The following is a 16182-nucleotide window of genomic DNA, read 5'->3' as shown; positions in this document are numbered from 1 at the left end:
CAAAATGACTCTATCTATCTATCTATCTATCTGGCTATCTTCATAACTATTTGGCATCATAGGAGCGATGTTTTCACCACAGAATAAACAGCTTTTGCTTTCAACATGAAGGTGTAAGCTTTGGGCAGGAGTTGAATTTTAGCGCTGATTGTAATTTGCTCCATTTCTCTTGATGCCTCCATTTTATTTTGTTCCTAGATTCTGAGTCCCTGCAAGGGACTGAGCCCCAGTTCAAAGCCAGGACTGTTAAAAGGGCACAGACAACACTGCAGAAGTCTTTGAAACATTAGTCTGCCTCATAGCCATGTTGGAGACAAAGGAAACAAAAGCAAAGGTTATCTGAGCAGATGTCCTGAGTGTTAATATGAACTTCCAACATCAATTTGTTGTGCTGAATCCTCACAAACGAACCTGCATCTAATCCTGTAAACCTGACTTCTTTCAGCTCTTCTGGAAGTCATTGTGGGTTGGATATCTACATGGAGAGAAATACTCAGCATTTTCAGGCCCAGGCTGTTGAGAAGTTTGCAATAAAACAGAAAGGGTCTGGTGTGATTTATAAAGAAGAGCATATTCTTCTCTTCCCTGCAGCCTGGTTTTGTGAGAACACACTTTTGAGTTAAGCTGTTCCTCTTTTATATTGGGACAGTTCTGCTGCCTGTTTCCTTGATAACAGCCTTGGTAAAAATGTAAGAGGACTTCATACTTTGATGAGAAGAATCTATAAGTATCCCACAATTACAATATGGTATCGTGTCCCTTACGTACGTACATAAACTGACTTACTGGAGTCTCTGCACCCCATATCATGCAGTTTTCTTCATTAAATCACCACAAAATAGTTTTAATCCAAGAGAGAGAATGAGGGAAACAATTTCTTTCTGAAGAACTGTGCTATATGTATAATTGCAGTCTACAAATGTTACCTCTTGCTATGTGAATTAACCAAGAAATTAAATATTTCACATAGTAACCAGCCCACTTTTTTAAAGTTTTAATCCAAGAGAGAGAATGAGGGAAACAATTTCTTTCTGAAGAACTGTGCTATATGTCTAATTGCAGTCTACAAATGTTACCTCTTGCTATGTGAATTAACCAAGAAATTAAATATTTCACATAGTAACCAGCCCACTTTTTTTAATATATAACAAAAACACTCTTTATGACAGTGTAGAGTTGTTAGTCTGTGGCTAGAGACTGATCTGGACCAACTGAGAGAGGTTTAGATGAGACCCTTATGTCCCAATATTTCCCTTTTACAAGAGTGTTGGTTGTTCTTTTATGTCCTCTTCTAAGTTAGTTAAGTGGTAGAATTGCAGTTAAAAGGTCACAGAAGTGTTCCATAAAGGCTGAAACACAAAACGAAAGAGAGTAGAGATGGAGCTTCCTTTACCACTGTTTTTCTGTTCTTCCCTATCTCTATGATTTTTGTAAGCTAACCTTCACGAGTTGTCGTAGATCTTGCAAGTAAGAGTTTCTCTAAATACTACTGATTTTGTCACAAAACATTTCAAAATAGAAAGGTAACACAAAGAAAAATGTTCTTAGTTCTTACAAAAAGTGTTTTAGTAAGAATGTTGCTAATTGTGTTTGTGTTTTGCAGTGTCGAAGAGACCTTTAAGAATTAAGAAAAAGGAGAACTATTTACAAGCGAAGTTAATGATTCGTCAAGGGCAGGTTGCCTTCCAGGATAAGTCTAGTTATGTATTATAATTGTACAAATTACATGTTCAGTCCAGATCTATTCTCCTCCTCTTTAGTCCCGCACTGTCAGTACTGGGTTCTTTGAACAAAGATGTGGCTTTCTCTTGGGATCATCTTTTCTCTGGGGACATTAATTCCTGGAAAATTCAGCTTGAAATTGCAGTATGACAGGTGAGTGTTAACAGGGTTTCATGAAGAATTGTGCATGCAGTGAAATTCACAGAAACCCTGTAAGAATAATAACAATTATGAGCTGAAAAACTGGACACAGAGTTACTAAGCTGTAAGCATTGTAAGACTGGGAAAGAAATCATAAAGATGGGAAATGAAGAATGAGTGAATCCAATCAAAGCCAACAGAGATATAGCTACAGCAGTAGGAGCCACAGAATGGCCCTCAAATGCATCTCAGGATGCTCTGTTTCCATTAGCTGAAATTCATTTGGCTTAGCCTCTTTCATAATGAACTTTGAAACCAGATGCTGCAGGAGTAAAATGCCTTTTCTGAGTATAAAGCAAGGAGTATGACTGAGCAGAATGATATCTATTAATAAAAGATTAGGTTATGTGAAAGAAATAGTGAAGTCGGGTTGGAAAACTATAACAATTACAAAAAAAAAAAGCTAAGGGGGTTATTCCAGACAATCTTCATGCCAAGGTGTTCAGACAATGAGATTGTTGCTTTTTTTTAATTACTGATTAATGTTTTGAAAAGTATGAAATCTTCAGTATTGCTTTATTTTCCATTCTCAGTTCCACTTCAGAAAAAGAGTGATATAAAATTATGCCGCTTGCCGATCTAAACTATTTTTGTTTGCCTATCTAAACTTTTTTTTTGTTTCATTCATCCTCAACTTTAAAGGAATGATATGTAACTGCCATTGTGGCAGCTGGAATTTGCAAGGTGGGCATGAGCATAATATGGAGGTCACCTATTCACATATAAGTTTATACATGGAATTTTCTAAAGTAAACAGAGAAAGTACTCCAGTGCTGAATGCCTCTGGATGAATTATATCCCTAGAATATAGTCATAAAAAGGACAGAAAACCAAGCAATACCTACAGGAAGTAAGTTCCTTCGTAGTGTACCCATACAGCAGCTCTCCTGGAAAATCTCCTAGCAGAGCATACAGAGTCACTACTTAAAATGTGTTATTTCTTTGGATAATATTTAGTCTTTAGATTTGTATCAGAGATGCAGTTAGAGCCTGATTTCAGTGAATAGAATTCAACGGATCCCTACTAATGTATTTTTCTTTTTTGTTTCTAATTATTGTCCAGAATTGAACCTATTGAGTACTTGCATGGAATTTAAAAACAGGTATTGAATGGTCAGTGTGACTTTGGGTGGGCAGCACCTACACAAAGACAGAATTACTAGTAAAGCCCATTTTCATTGTCATCTGCTCTGTTTAACAATGGAAAGAAATAGCCCATCTATGAGCATCAAGCTTGTGCTAAGAACAGTCCTTTAATTTATTAAGAAAGCTTAACTGTAGAATTTTAAAAACTGTAGTTCTCATGGGGTCACGTGGGTTGACTTTGCACTTCTCCACTGAGAAACTTAGTCAATAATCATAAACAAATGTATGCTTTCTAATCTTAGTTTACCATTAAAAATGGTTTGTCTCCACACTGGCTATTGTGAAAGGTTTATCAGTAAATAAGAGCTGGCCATCTGGCAGCAATCTGACTGTCTGGAATTTCTCTGATTTGGTGTAATTAAGACATAATGTCAATGAGCATAGAAAGATATTACAGGATATTGTTTCCCTTCCTGATAGACAAAGAACAAAGCAAGCCTAGGCATTTAGAGAGAATAAACTCTGAACTGCAGCTGAGATGTTTATTCTGCTAGCAAAGATGTTTATCCTGCATCTACAAGGTTTATTACAAAGATATCATGACTGTTGTACCAATCTGTACAACATGACTGTTGTACCATTGCTGTGAGCAATGCAAATGTAATCATTTTGCCCCATAGATATGGGGCTATCAGCATCTCATAAAGCAGTAGTAAACTGTCTATTTTAACTATCAAGTTTTCAATCAGCAAAGGTAATATTTTCCAGAGAGATGTAAAAAAACCACAAATCCCCCTATTTCTCTGAGGATAAAGTGAATGAATAGTGAATTCTGTTTGTATGTATATTAAGCTGATAATTGTACATTCCGGCATGGAAGCACAAAAGATGGCAGTTGCAGTTCAGAGGATGAGAGCATATTATATTGATGACTATAATGACCACAACTTGCTTTTGCAACAAGAATTTCTATTACAAAAGCTTTAAAATGTAAAATGTTCATTTTTTGTACTTGTCCTGTAAAGAATCCATTGAAGTCACTAAAAGAGACTGTGAAGCTATAGTTTTTGGTTGCTAGCAAATAGGAGAGTTTCTAGGGTTCCCCATTCCATCTCATCAGTTGTGGGTAGCTGGTCTCTCACCTTTGGGTAATGCAATGTAGTCATCAACACCCACACCTCACTCTGAAACCCTTTCACTAGAAACATCACACTTGCTGTCAGTCCTGGAAAGCTGATCTGAATGAACACTGAAAAAAAATACAAAAATAACTACAAGGGCTTTTTTAATAGAATATACTGATTTGCTTTTTCCGCATTTCCATCCATTTTAATTTGTTCTTTGTAAACTTTAAATATTTTCATCAGATTAAGCCTGTAGTAGACAAAGGTTTCATGGGATCTCATGAAAAGATATACTAAGACACTGGATTCTGTGTGTCTTTTCTAAAAATATAAAATGATAGATTCTGTACTAGAAATCTTTATTTCACGTGAATTGAGTAGGAATATGCAGTTCTAGAGACAACAATACTCACTCTTTTGGAATAAATTGGCTATTCTCATGACAAGCAGTTTGTGTACATCTCAAGTTCTTAGCAATGTTCATTTATAATGACGATCAAAAGTTTCTGCATGCTGAAATAGACCAGCCAAGCACAAAGGTAATCTGGAATAATTTAATAAATCCCAAATGTGAGGGGGAAAAAAAATTGACATCAAATAAACAGTTTATCATGTATTACCAATGCCCTCATTTTGGCCCTGGTCCTGCAAAGGCAGAAACACACATCAGGGTTCATGCAAGCAGTTGGCTTCTGCAAAACTGGTATGGTGAGTAAGGCACTGGCAAGGCTGCAGAGTGGCTAATGTGCTAGCAACAGAGAAGTCACAAAACTTAGTCCTATTTGCAGCTAAAATATCCCACAAATTCATAATTCAGAGGTGTTTTTGTTACATGTTCTGTCTTCATGTAGAATGAAGAACAAAGTCCTTTTGACTTACGAAATCACAGATAATTTAACAGACTTTAAAACTGATCTTGTTTCTCTACTGAATTTCCAGGGATCAGGTTTTGCATATTGTGCCAGAAACATTTCAGCAAGTCCAGCATCTTCAGCTTCTTTGCAGTACTTTAATGGTAAGTAAAAATAACCACACGTGCCCAACAAGCAGAGCAGCGTCTTGGGCTTTAAAACAGATATGCATGCAGCTTAGGACAGGAATGAAGGTTAAACTAGAAAAAGCTTCATCTAACTTTTTTTTTGGCTTAGTGTAGTGTGGAATTGCCTTTCTACTACCTGAAGGAATTTATGTGAAGAAGTTAGTTTCTTTGCACGGCTCTGTGAAAATGCTGCTCCTTATCAGTGGTGCCTGAGTCAATGAAAACACTAAGCCTGTGCTACGTGCTCTATGAAGAAATGACTGGAGGGTTACGGGGACAATTTGAAGGAAAACTTCTTTCATTTGTTGACATGCAACTACTCTAATATATTTTTGTCATTCTGAAAAGAGAGCTTCATTAGTGCATTTCTTTCTTTTCTGCACAGCTGGATTTGTGGAAGCCCCTGCTGCCTGAAGACATCAGGGCTGGAGAAGACCTGCACATTAGGGTCCCAGCCCCTCTGGTGCAGGAGGTGAAGGACAGCTTAGATCAGCATATGATCTCTTACAGGTACAATCTCTAATACCTTGATGGGGAAGGATGGCTCTAATAATCTTCCTTGCTATCAGAAAAGGACTAAGCCCTGTCTGATAAACAGTCAGCAAGTACTGGCAACAGGACCCAACCTTTGTTCCAAATGCCTCCAACTTACTTTGACCAGCAAAAGCAGACATGCTGTATGAACCTTTAAAAGCACATTCCCCCTTGTCCTATTTATTTACCTTCCACCTATCCTGGACTGTGAATTTGGGGCTGGAACATGAGACAGCCCAATCTGTCTTGTTGCCTGCTGTGGCCTTCTCAGTGGTCACTGAGAGGATGGCACTTGGATGTATGACTCAGATTTTTTAGTCTAAGTTTTTTTAGTCTCAAGACGCCAAGCCTGGTATAATCACTACTTATAGGAGCATGATTTTCTCTTGGAGAGCATGGATATTTGAATGCAAGGTCTTCTGGAGAGCCCAAAGGTTTAATTGGTGTCACTGCAGGGAAGCAGCCTCTAGGTCTCCTTTTCCCTTCCCCGTCTCTTGTAGCTCCTCCTGTTTGGAGAACAGACCTTTCAAAGTGAGTGTTCAGCTACTTTCTTTGAAGCTTCATTTTTCTACCCCTATCCCTTTCACCAGGCTGGTGAGAATTTCTTGGCACCATCCAGCCAAACAGAGACACCCCAGCTTGGGAAAAAGACCCCAGTGGCAGCTGTCCACTGTGTGCACAACTGGAAGCCACAACCCACAAATGTCCCACAATGCATTATCACACCTACCCATGTCTTTCCCAGCTTACAACCAGAAGATCTAATTCAGATACAAAGAGTGTTTATAAAGGCAAATGGGATTAAATGCAGTCCTGTTCGCATTTGTACTCACTTTTTCAGGTAACCAGTAGCTAATCTAATTTAACTGTATTTAATATAAACAACCCTGTATTCATTCAGAGCTGATGACAAATGGCCTATGGACATACACTGACATTTACCAATCAAAGATGAGTTTAAGGAAGATTGATGTCACTTCAAAGCTGTTTTGAGTTAAAGCTGATCTTGACATCCTGCATCTTGCCTGACAAGTTCCTTTAGTAAGTGTGATGCCTTGACAACCAGAGATGAAGAGATACGAGGTTGGAGCCAGTACAAATTTTCTAGCATGAGGTTTAGATATTCAGTACTTAGACAACGTTCCAGAAGATAATTTAACCTCTTATTTATGTCAAGACTCTTCATTTTCTAGTGGTTTCAACAGATTCTAGTGGAAATTTAAATACTAAGCTGAAATTAGCAGCTTAACTTTTTTTCCTTTGGCCAAAACTGTATCTACCTTACCTCGGGTTCTAAAGAAAGAGATGAGTAATTATTAGTCAAGATGAAAATTTTGGGTTTGTATTGCAAAGAGGCTGAGTACAACAATAATAGCATCAAAGCTCCTATAACAGATTCAAAGCAGGAACCACCCTTTAGAAGGCAGTTGACATGCAGGGAAGGTAACATGACAGTTAGGTATATAATGATAGAGACATAAATGACAAATTATAAGGACATCAATATTCCAACTGTGTCAGCCTCTGTGGTTTCAGTTCTCCAGAGCACTGATAAGGTATTTTTTGTGTGTGGTTTCAGTTCATGGGAATTTTCACTACCTGAATTTTAGTTTGAAGTTTAGATGTGAAAAAACATCAAAGCTCAGAGTGAAAGTCAGCTGCAACTACTCTTAAAAGTTTCTTATGTGCTGTTTCCAGAAATGCCGGTCAGTGCCACTGTCAGCAGAAAAGCCTGTTAGCACTTCCAGCATTTGAGATCAACAGTGTTTGAGCTATCTTTGCAATTGTCTTATCACAAGCATTTACAATGTGCGCAGATTTGCAGCAGTTACAAGGGGCTGATTGCAGTGAGAAAGAACAGCTCCTGATCCAAAATCCACTGAAGCCAAGGAAAAGGTTTTATTGACTCCCTGGATCATGGAATCATGCCTGTGTTATACTAATTTCTGAGCTATTTTTGTAGCTAAAAAGCAGAAAAAACTACTTGAAGGAAATAAGGGGTTTGCTCTGATTTTTGCAAATTGCAATGAATATTTCTGTGAAATCTTTGCAAATTGAAAATGTCTCAATAAAATACAATGAAACCCTAATCTTAAATTTATCTCTTTCCCTTCCTTTTCCCAAAAGGTGGTATTTTCAGAGTTTTTCTCAAAAATAGAAATGCTGAGGAAAAGAAAATCTTGAACTTATTTTGTTGGTAGAAAATTCACAACTTAAAAATGTGATAAAAATGACTATTGTTAAAACCTTGTGAAAATCTCAGTACTTTGAACTTTGTTTTACATGAAAGTAACCGTAATGCTGATGGTGATGATTTTGCCAGGCAATTCACAACAGAAGAGGTTAAATCCTTTCATTTGCTGATGTAAGCAATGTACCCACTATAGTAGTTCTGCAGGAACTGTTCAGGATTGTTTTCTATCTTCCCTTTCTCCTTCCTTCCTTCAGAGTCCTAATACCTGATGTGCAGAAACTTGTGGATCAGAGCATGCCAAGGGAGAGGAGCAGCCACAGGGAGGTCTCAGGAGGTTATGTCTACACTGAATATCATCCAATGGAAGAGGTAAAGAAGAACCTACATCTGCTTCTGCTCTTTGTTGTTTTCTGTTCTGTAAATGCCACAGCAGGCAACTCTGTGTTTGCAGAAAGCTCAGCTGAAGTCAGAGGACCACTTTCTGGCTTTCTTCTTTGAATAATCTGTCCTTTCTCTTTGACTAGAATCTTGTCCTGGTTGAATTGAATATGGATTTGCCACAGATTTTGACTAAATCCTCAATTCTTCACTGACTAAAACCTAAATGCTCAGTGTGAAGCAGCTGCACTGTTTTGCAGATAATATTCTGTGGTTCAATTGATTGGTTTGCTACTTTTCTACCCTGTCATTCTTTATCTCTAGTATTTATTAGTTTAAGTCCCAGTCTGTTTGGTGCTGAGCCAAATGTGAAGGGCAATGACTGTTGTGGTGTCTGGAATCCCAGTGAGGAAGAAGAAGTGAACACCAGGAGATCTCTAGAAAGAAGTAATTTAAGGGCAGGTTTTTGACACTTGAGGAGAAAACAGTGTCATTGGGGTGGGCAGTGATGGCTTCTTGGTGTCATGTTTCACGCACCTGTTGGCAAACCTGGACAAAAGCAGCACATGGTGGTAATTCTTTCTCCTAGCTGCATAATAAAACTGAGAGAACACAGTCAACCCTCATGTATGTTTTGTTAGAGCTACCCATTGAGGATGACTGCTACTGACTCAGACGTGGAAAATCAGTGCTGATAGGGAAGAGACTGTAATATTGCTTTGAAGATTTGATGGTGTGGCTTCATGTCTGATGAACTCAACAGGAAGATGCCCAATAGGATGGGCATGTTGAATGAGATCCCGAATGGAGTGTCCATGTTGCACTGCAGTGATGTTCTCTTTTAACACCCAGCGAGATATGACCATGCCTTTGCACAGAGGCATGTGAAACACCTTCCATGTCTGTGACATCACAGGCTGAAATAAACTCTGAGGAAAATATTGGTTGTCTAAACAAAAGAAAATGCTTTTATCTGGAAATGGAAGTGGGAAAGAGAAGGAAACTCCCACTTTGCACCAAGAATTCTTTGCAACTATTTCAGATTTATCAATGGATGACTCAGATCCAGAAGAACAACAGTGAGCTGGTGACTCAGCATTTCTTAGGGAAGACATTTGAGAATCGAACAATGTATTATCTACAGGTAAGGGAGGAACTTTCCCTTAATAATAAAACATATCTTAACAAAAAAGAAAAATACTCAGGAGAAGACAGGATTCAGATGTTTCCTAAGATAGCGTTCATCCCAATTCACTGGAATAACAGGAGATGGTTTTACTCCTCTACATTATAGTAAGATTTGCCAGCTTTCACATACACTATCATCATGAGCTTGCTATTGCTATTATGTAGTGAAAACAACAAATTTAACTGAAGTTTTGTTTAGAAATACAAATCAAGCTGAAACTAGCTTGGCAACAGCTGTGTGTGAGGAAAAAGACTTTTGGTTTGTTATTTTTATTACTTTTTACAGCAAATAGCCTTTCTGCTAGACTGTTTTTATTGGACACACTAGTGAAAAACACAGTCTTAATATTTGGGTTAGTTATTGCCTAATCTTCTGCTCCTATCACTGAGTAGTATTATATTCCCTGCCTTTTTGTGATTCCCCTTCAAAAAAAAAAAAAAAAAAACTTCAACTAAGAACAACCACTCCTGTGAATGACAAATACAAATGAGAAAGGAGAAAAAGAAAAAGAAATTGTTCTATTAACTGTTCTATTGACGCTCCTGCTCAATAGACATTTTAAAGCTCATGCCTTGTGATACTACAGAGATGGGGTTATTAGGAAAAAGAGCTTGCCATAAAGATGTCTGTAATAATAATAATAATAATAATAACCTCACATGACCCAACGGCATATCAAGGCACATCCTTTACTTTCTTGTATTACATTAAGCTATTTTATTGTAATGTAACAGTTTTTAAATTACCGTTTTTATATTCTCTCAGATCAGTCAACCATCAAATAAACCCAAAAAGATAATTTGGATGGACTGTGGGATTCATGCCAGAGAATGGATCTCTCCAGCCTTCTGTCAGTGGTTTGTGAAAGAAGTGAGTTCTTACCCTTCCATTTAGATAATAAGAAAACCCTATCACTTTGGACACTTTAGTTCTCTATTGTGGTACCAAGAATTATGCTTTTCTGTTAAAATGCGATTTGCAAAATTAGTATACAATACAGATATCTGTGGAGACCAAAGTCCAAATCACAGTCTGAGATATGGGTCAGTATTAGTTAGTGTGCCAGTTCCTCCATCTGAACTGTTTCCAAAGCCTTTAAAAACTTGGTATCAACCTCTCCTTTTCCCACAGTGGCTGTTGGATCAAGCCTCTCTATTTCAAAAAGTCACGGTGCTCCTCAAATAAAGAAACCCTAAGCTATGATATAGCAATGTTCCATGTGTACAGAAAGTACCTGGCACACTTGTGATCAAGCAGATGTCGGATACCATGGTGATATCCAGGAGTGAGTGATCACCTGATGATAGTTCTAAACTTTCTCTTTTCAGTGATTACCACTAAATTCTCTGCTCAGTGCTCCGTATTTTTTCTTCTCAGATTCTTCAAAATTACAAATCTGACCCAAAGATAAGCAGATTTCTGCAGAATTTGGACCTCTATGTCTTGCCAGTCCTCAATATTGATGGCTACATCTATTCCTGGGAAGAAGTAAGTAGTGTAAATCCAGGAACTAGACTGAAAGTTAGCATGCCCAGCATGTTTTGTTACTTCTAGATAGAATCATAGCAATTAAACAGAAAACAGTGACAATACTCACATAAATCTTCTCATGGCAGAGAGATTTTGTTTCTTCTGGAGAATCAGTGGTCATCTGAGATTGCAGAGCTAAATATTCCTAGCAAATGTCATGAGCCTTGGGAAGCAAAACCACAAGATCAATTGCTTTTGTCTTTCTGAGGATGGGCTTACTTCTTCAATAACATCTCAAGGCCTGCTTGATGGAGTTAAGCATGTCTGGAACAGTCATTCATTCTTCACAAAAGATCTCACATACAGATGGGTCTTAACATCTCTGCATGGGACAGCAGGAGAATTGGTCAAATATTGGACTATTTGGTTTTGAAATAGGTGTGCCCTCCCAAATAATTTTCCTTTTCTGATACGGAGGATAATGCAAAATGTTGGTCTTGGGCCACTCTCACCATGCTTCCAGGCTCCTGTGCCCAATTGAAGCATCTTTTAATGCAGGATGTAGGATGGCCCAAGAGGCTCAGCCTACCACCATCAGACTGTCTCCCAGCTTGCTCCCTGGCAGGTTTAAGGCATACCACACACTGCACTGGGGTGCACAGGCAATTCAGCTGGGAAGCTCACACAGGCAGGGTGGTGAGGTCTGCACAGAACCAAGTATAGTCATGAGTATAGCAGGGAACCAAGGAGCAATAGGAAGATTAGCTGACAAAAAAGAATTAATCTTCTTGAATCTGAAACATACTATCATCTCTTACCCCTCGCAATGCCAAGTCTTGCTTAGGAGTGCCACACTGCACAGAAGCAGTTGAGCACTACAGAAGAAGCATACTAAAAAAAAAAAAGGTCAGGAGGCTTGTTTCAGGGTACATGCATGTTTGTGGCAGATGACAGCCTGGCTGTAGTAGATGAATTGTTCTGTCACTGAGCTTTGTGACCCATGCATGTGGAGTTGTACTCTTACAATAACAGGGTTAGTCAGAATGCAGAGGTGGAAAATAAAGGAGTATTTACACCATATTATCACTGAGCCGTGTGGATCATTGAGTTTTTATTATGTAACAGAACTTACTTTTCTTTAGGATCGCTTGTGGAGGAAAAACCGTTTTCCATATGAGAACGGCACCTGCTATGGCACAGATCTGAACCGAAACTTCAACTCATCCTGGGGCAGTAAGTTTGAAGTATTTCAGATCATGAACACAAATGTAAAGCAAGAATAATAACTAGTTTCTGAAATAAATGTAGTCCTATAAGAAAGGAATATTCATCTTGTTGTCATCAAGGCATATGTAAAAATAAAATCCTGGTTTGTCAAAATATTAACTCATTGACTTTCAACCAGCACTTATTTTTGTGAGCAGAAAATTGCTCTTATGTAACTATACCTCTAACTCACTGCAGGACCAAGCATCAGCTCTAGGCAGGAATGCTAGGAGCTAGCCACTTAACAGCCAGTATTTACACTTGCCATGAGTTTCAAGGAGCCTCCAAAGCTTCCCTGGTGTGTGGTGCACTATGGTGGTGTCAGAATGTTTTCGTTGCAGCCACCCTGTAAACGTGCAATAAATATTTCAGTCTTGTCGCAAACTTTAGTTGCTACCAACTGAATGTAATGCTAAAGTCCCACTCAGCTGTCTAGTCCCCTGCCCACATAAACACATGCCTTAACACTACAAGGTAAATTTCCCAGTTCTCTCTGAACTGGTCTTCTATATTTCTCCTTTGATTCAGTGTTTGTATTCCACCCCAGGTGTTGGTGTATCTTTTAACTGCAGCAGTGACGTTTTCTGTGGATCTGGACCAGAATCAGAGCCTGAGACAAGAGCTGTGGCTCAGTTTATCAAAAGCAAGAAGAGTGACATTTTGTGCTATTTAACAATTCACTCCTATGGGCAGCTCATCCTCACTCCATATGGTTCCACAACTACACCTCCAAGTAACAATGAAGAACTGGTAGGGCAAAACTTTCATCTTCTATATTTGTAGAGAGCAAGTACAGGCAGTAGCCTGTGGTGCAACTTTACTTGCTCTCTTGCGTTTCCTTCAGAGGAACTGGGCTTGTTCAGGGACTTGGCTCCCAGAGTTACTGCTTCTCTATTCAGCATCAGTAAGGTTTATTTGCCTCAGAAATCCTAATTCTTCAACTTAAATCAGGAAAATTGAACTACTACAGATAGGGTTAATGCAAAGCCAGGTGAGTGGAGAAGAGCACCATCTTCTGCTCCATACAAGAATGAATTTGCACTTTAGGATGCCAGGACATTATACACATATGGTTATCATGATTGTATCCAGAAAGGGTTTTCCAAACGTGCTCTCAGAAGAACGGGAGCAAAGTAAGTACCTATTTCCTGGTTACTTCTTCCCTCAGTGTCTGAGTGTTCTGATTTAAGTTCACTAGTGTGCGTATTTATGAAGATTCCAGTAGCTGAAACACTAGTCAAGAGCATGAGGGATTTGGGTTTGGACTTCATATGAGAAGGAGAAGTCATTCAGGAGAAGTCTTCATTGGAGAAGTCATTTATTTCATCTGTGGCTCAGTTTCTAAGGATAGTGGGATACAGAGTCTATGGCAATAAAGCAAGTAAGAGGTCAAACACTGCTGTAGTCAGTACCAGTGTGTTATACAGGACAGATTCTTAATTCTCAAAAATATAGGCTCTAGCTTTACAGTAAAGCAAATAGCATCTCTACCTAATAGAGTAATTAAAAAAATTTTAACATAATGTGCATTAAAAAAAATCAAGAACAATTTGTCCAAATGTTTCTAATGGGTTCCTCTAAAGACCTGAAGTAATATCAAAACTTAAAGTTGATCTTATGTAAGTGTAAAGCTGAAAGAGACAAAAATTTGGGTCCACTCAATTGCCAAAGGTACTGCCACTGATGACAATCCTGTTCCTATTTTGAATCTCCAGATGCAAGTTGCAAAGGAAGCAGCTGCTGCATTGACAGGAAAGTATGGGACCAGCTACAGAGTAGGATCAACCGCTTTAATTTTATGTAAGTTTTTTTATGTTTCCCTTTGATTGCTCTGTGTTTCAAAGAATTCTTGAGTCACATGCAAGTACTGTTTTGCTGAGTTTCTACTTTGAGTAATATTTAAAGGGCTACTTTGCTGCAACATGTAAGTAGCAGTCATTTGAATACAAGACAACTCTGTAAGTTATAAAGCTGACTGCAGGAATGATCAGAAGCTAGTTCCTGCATGGATTCCTCACAGATCCACCACAGGGGACAGAAGGAGATTGGTGATAGATCATCCTGGTCCTGCTGAAGTCAGCAGCAAAACTCCTATTTGTCTTCACTGGAATCAAGCAAAAATTAAAATCCCAATCAGGTCTACCGTTACTCCATCAGACATCACATGGCAGCTGCTTGCAATTCTGTGCGAAATATATCAGTTTCAGCCCTGTTCCTAATAGACTGGATGGCCACATCACGAACACATCAAAGCTAATATGAGGTGACAGCCTTTACAAAGAGGATTGAGGGCCCTGGAGACTGCCTAGTAAACCCAATATTTTCCCAGTAAGCAATAAGTCACGCTAGTCAGTGAGAACAGTAAGTAGTTGGCTCCAGAAGCCATGTGGTTTGCATATTCCAGTGGCTGTCTCTGCCAGTCCCCGAGTGCCAGTCTCTGAGTCACAGACTGCATGAGCAATGCAGTGTAACTGTAAAGCAACTTGCCTGTGCCTAGGACTGCATTTTTGCCAGGGTTTGTACTTACAATGAAGAGCTAAGAAAAACAATCCATGAGGAAGGTGAAGAGAGATACAGGGAGAAGCCAGAATTTTTTAAGATTTGACCAAAATTATGCTAAAAAAAAAAAAAAATCTAGTCAGTATCAAAGTAGGAAATGCAGTACAAGAACAGACAAATGTCCAATCCGTCTTGTATCCCACACTAGTCACAGTAAAATGCTAAAGCCACAGAATCCCTGAAACTCATCTCCTGCTGTTGTACAATACCATCTTATGAAGAACTGTGTCAGTCAGGAAACTCCATGGAAGACTTTTAGTATAGTTAAGAATTACAGCACCTAGAAACTGTTCTCTGTGTCACAGTGATATATGGTTACTGCTTAGTTCAGGGATTCTGGTATAAACTTGCATTAACTATAGCAAGAAGTATTTTCAAAGAACCATGCTTAATACAAATATCTCCTCTCTATTTTTAAATTCACAGACAGTAACTCAGGTTCCTCACGGGACTGGGTCCACACGATTGGCATTCCCCTCTCCTACACATTTGAGCTGCGAGACACGGGTACTCATGGATTTATTCTCCCTGCTAACCAAATCCAGCCCACATGTGAGGAGACTATGTTGGCTGTGACAACTATCATAGATTATGTTGATAAGAAGTACTTCCCAGATGGGGCTGTGGTGCTGACCTCCAGCAGCCTGGGCCTGAGCCTTTGCCTCAGTATTGTACTTACATGGACTGTTTCTTAAAAACAGCTTAGAGAACCCATCAAGAGACTCACATGAAAAATATAATGTCCCCTCAAAAATAAAAAGTTACGTCAGCAAAGGAACTAAATGTCAAGTATTTCGATAAAGACTCATCCCATAAAATAAAAGGACTTGTGGTTTGATAGCTATGCTTTCGGGAAGAAGGAAAAGATGAAGAGCTGTGGCAATTTCCCAAGCTTCACTTGCTGACTCTGCTTATCCCTTAAGCGACCTTAAAACATTCATTCATGGCAAGTACCCATGGGGACAGAGCACTATTACTCCCTGGTTCTCTAGAGCATGTTTTCAGGGGCTCACCTGGGCCTATGCAGCCCTTCTGTCAGCCACAGTCCTGATCTGTCACAATTTTCCTTACTGCCTGAACCCACTGACTTCTGTGTGTTGCTGGCCTTAGCAGGATGCCTGTGAGACTTAAAAGTCCTCAAATCCCACTACACAAAATTGGATGGGGTCCTTGACATCCACTTTCCTTCCCTAAACTTTCACATTGGGATTTGCTAGAAAATACAGGGCCTCAAAAGCTGGTGAAAGGTCATGATCAGGAAATCATCTACAGCCTGAAATAAGCTGAAAAGTTGAACTGGTGCAAACATATGGGGTCAGAGAAGAGGTGTAGCCCTGTCACCTAGATGCAGACAGATTACTGAAGATAGGAGGTGCCCAAAACCTCCAAAAATTTGAAGGGGAAAGGGAAAAGAAAGATA

At 39.0% G+C, this 16182-nt stretch overlaps 1 protein-coding gene across 1 annotated transcript; it reads left to right on the top strand.

The window, feature by feature from the left end:
• The first annotated feature begins 1780 nt into the window (after positions 1 to 1780).
• CPO (carboxypeptidase O) lies at positions 1781 to 15530 on the top strand. The gene is made up of 11 exons (XM_032115100.1): positions 1781 to 1875; positions 5073 to 5148; positions 5558 to 5682; positions 8155 to 8269; positions 9321 to 9422; positions 10233 to 10337; positions 10845 to 10955; positions 12080 to 12170; positions 12751 to 12953; positions 13919 to 14003; positions 15189 to 15530. The coding sequence occupies exons 1-11, from the start codon at positions 1796 to 1798 to the stop codon at positions 15455 to 15457; spliced, it is 1362 nt and encodes a 453-aa protein (XP_031970991.1). The 5' UTR covers positions 1781 to 1795; the 3' UTR covers positions 15458 to 15530.
• The last annotated feature ends 652 nt before the right edge of the window (positions 15531 to 16182 follow it).

The sequence above is a fragment of the Corvus moneduloides genome, chromosome 7 (assembly GCF_009650955.1).
Source record: "Corvus moneduloides isolate bCorMon1 chromosome 7, bCorMon1.pri, whole genome shotgun sequence".
NCBI classification, from domain to species: domain Eukaryota; kingdom Metazoa; phylum Chordata; class Aves; order Passeriformes; family Corvidae; genus Corvus; species Corvus moneduloides.
This window is presented reverse-complemented; position numbering and strand designations above follow the sequence as displayed.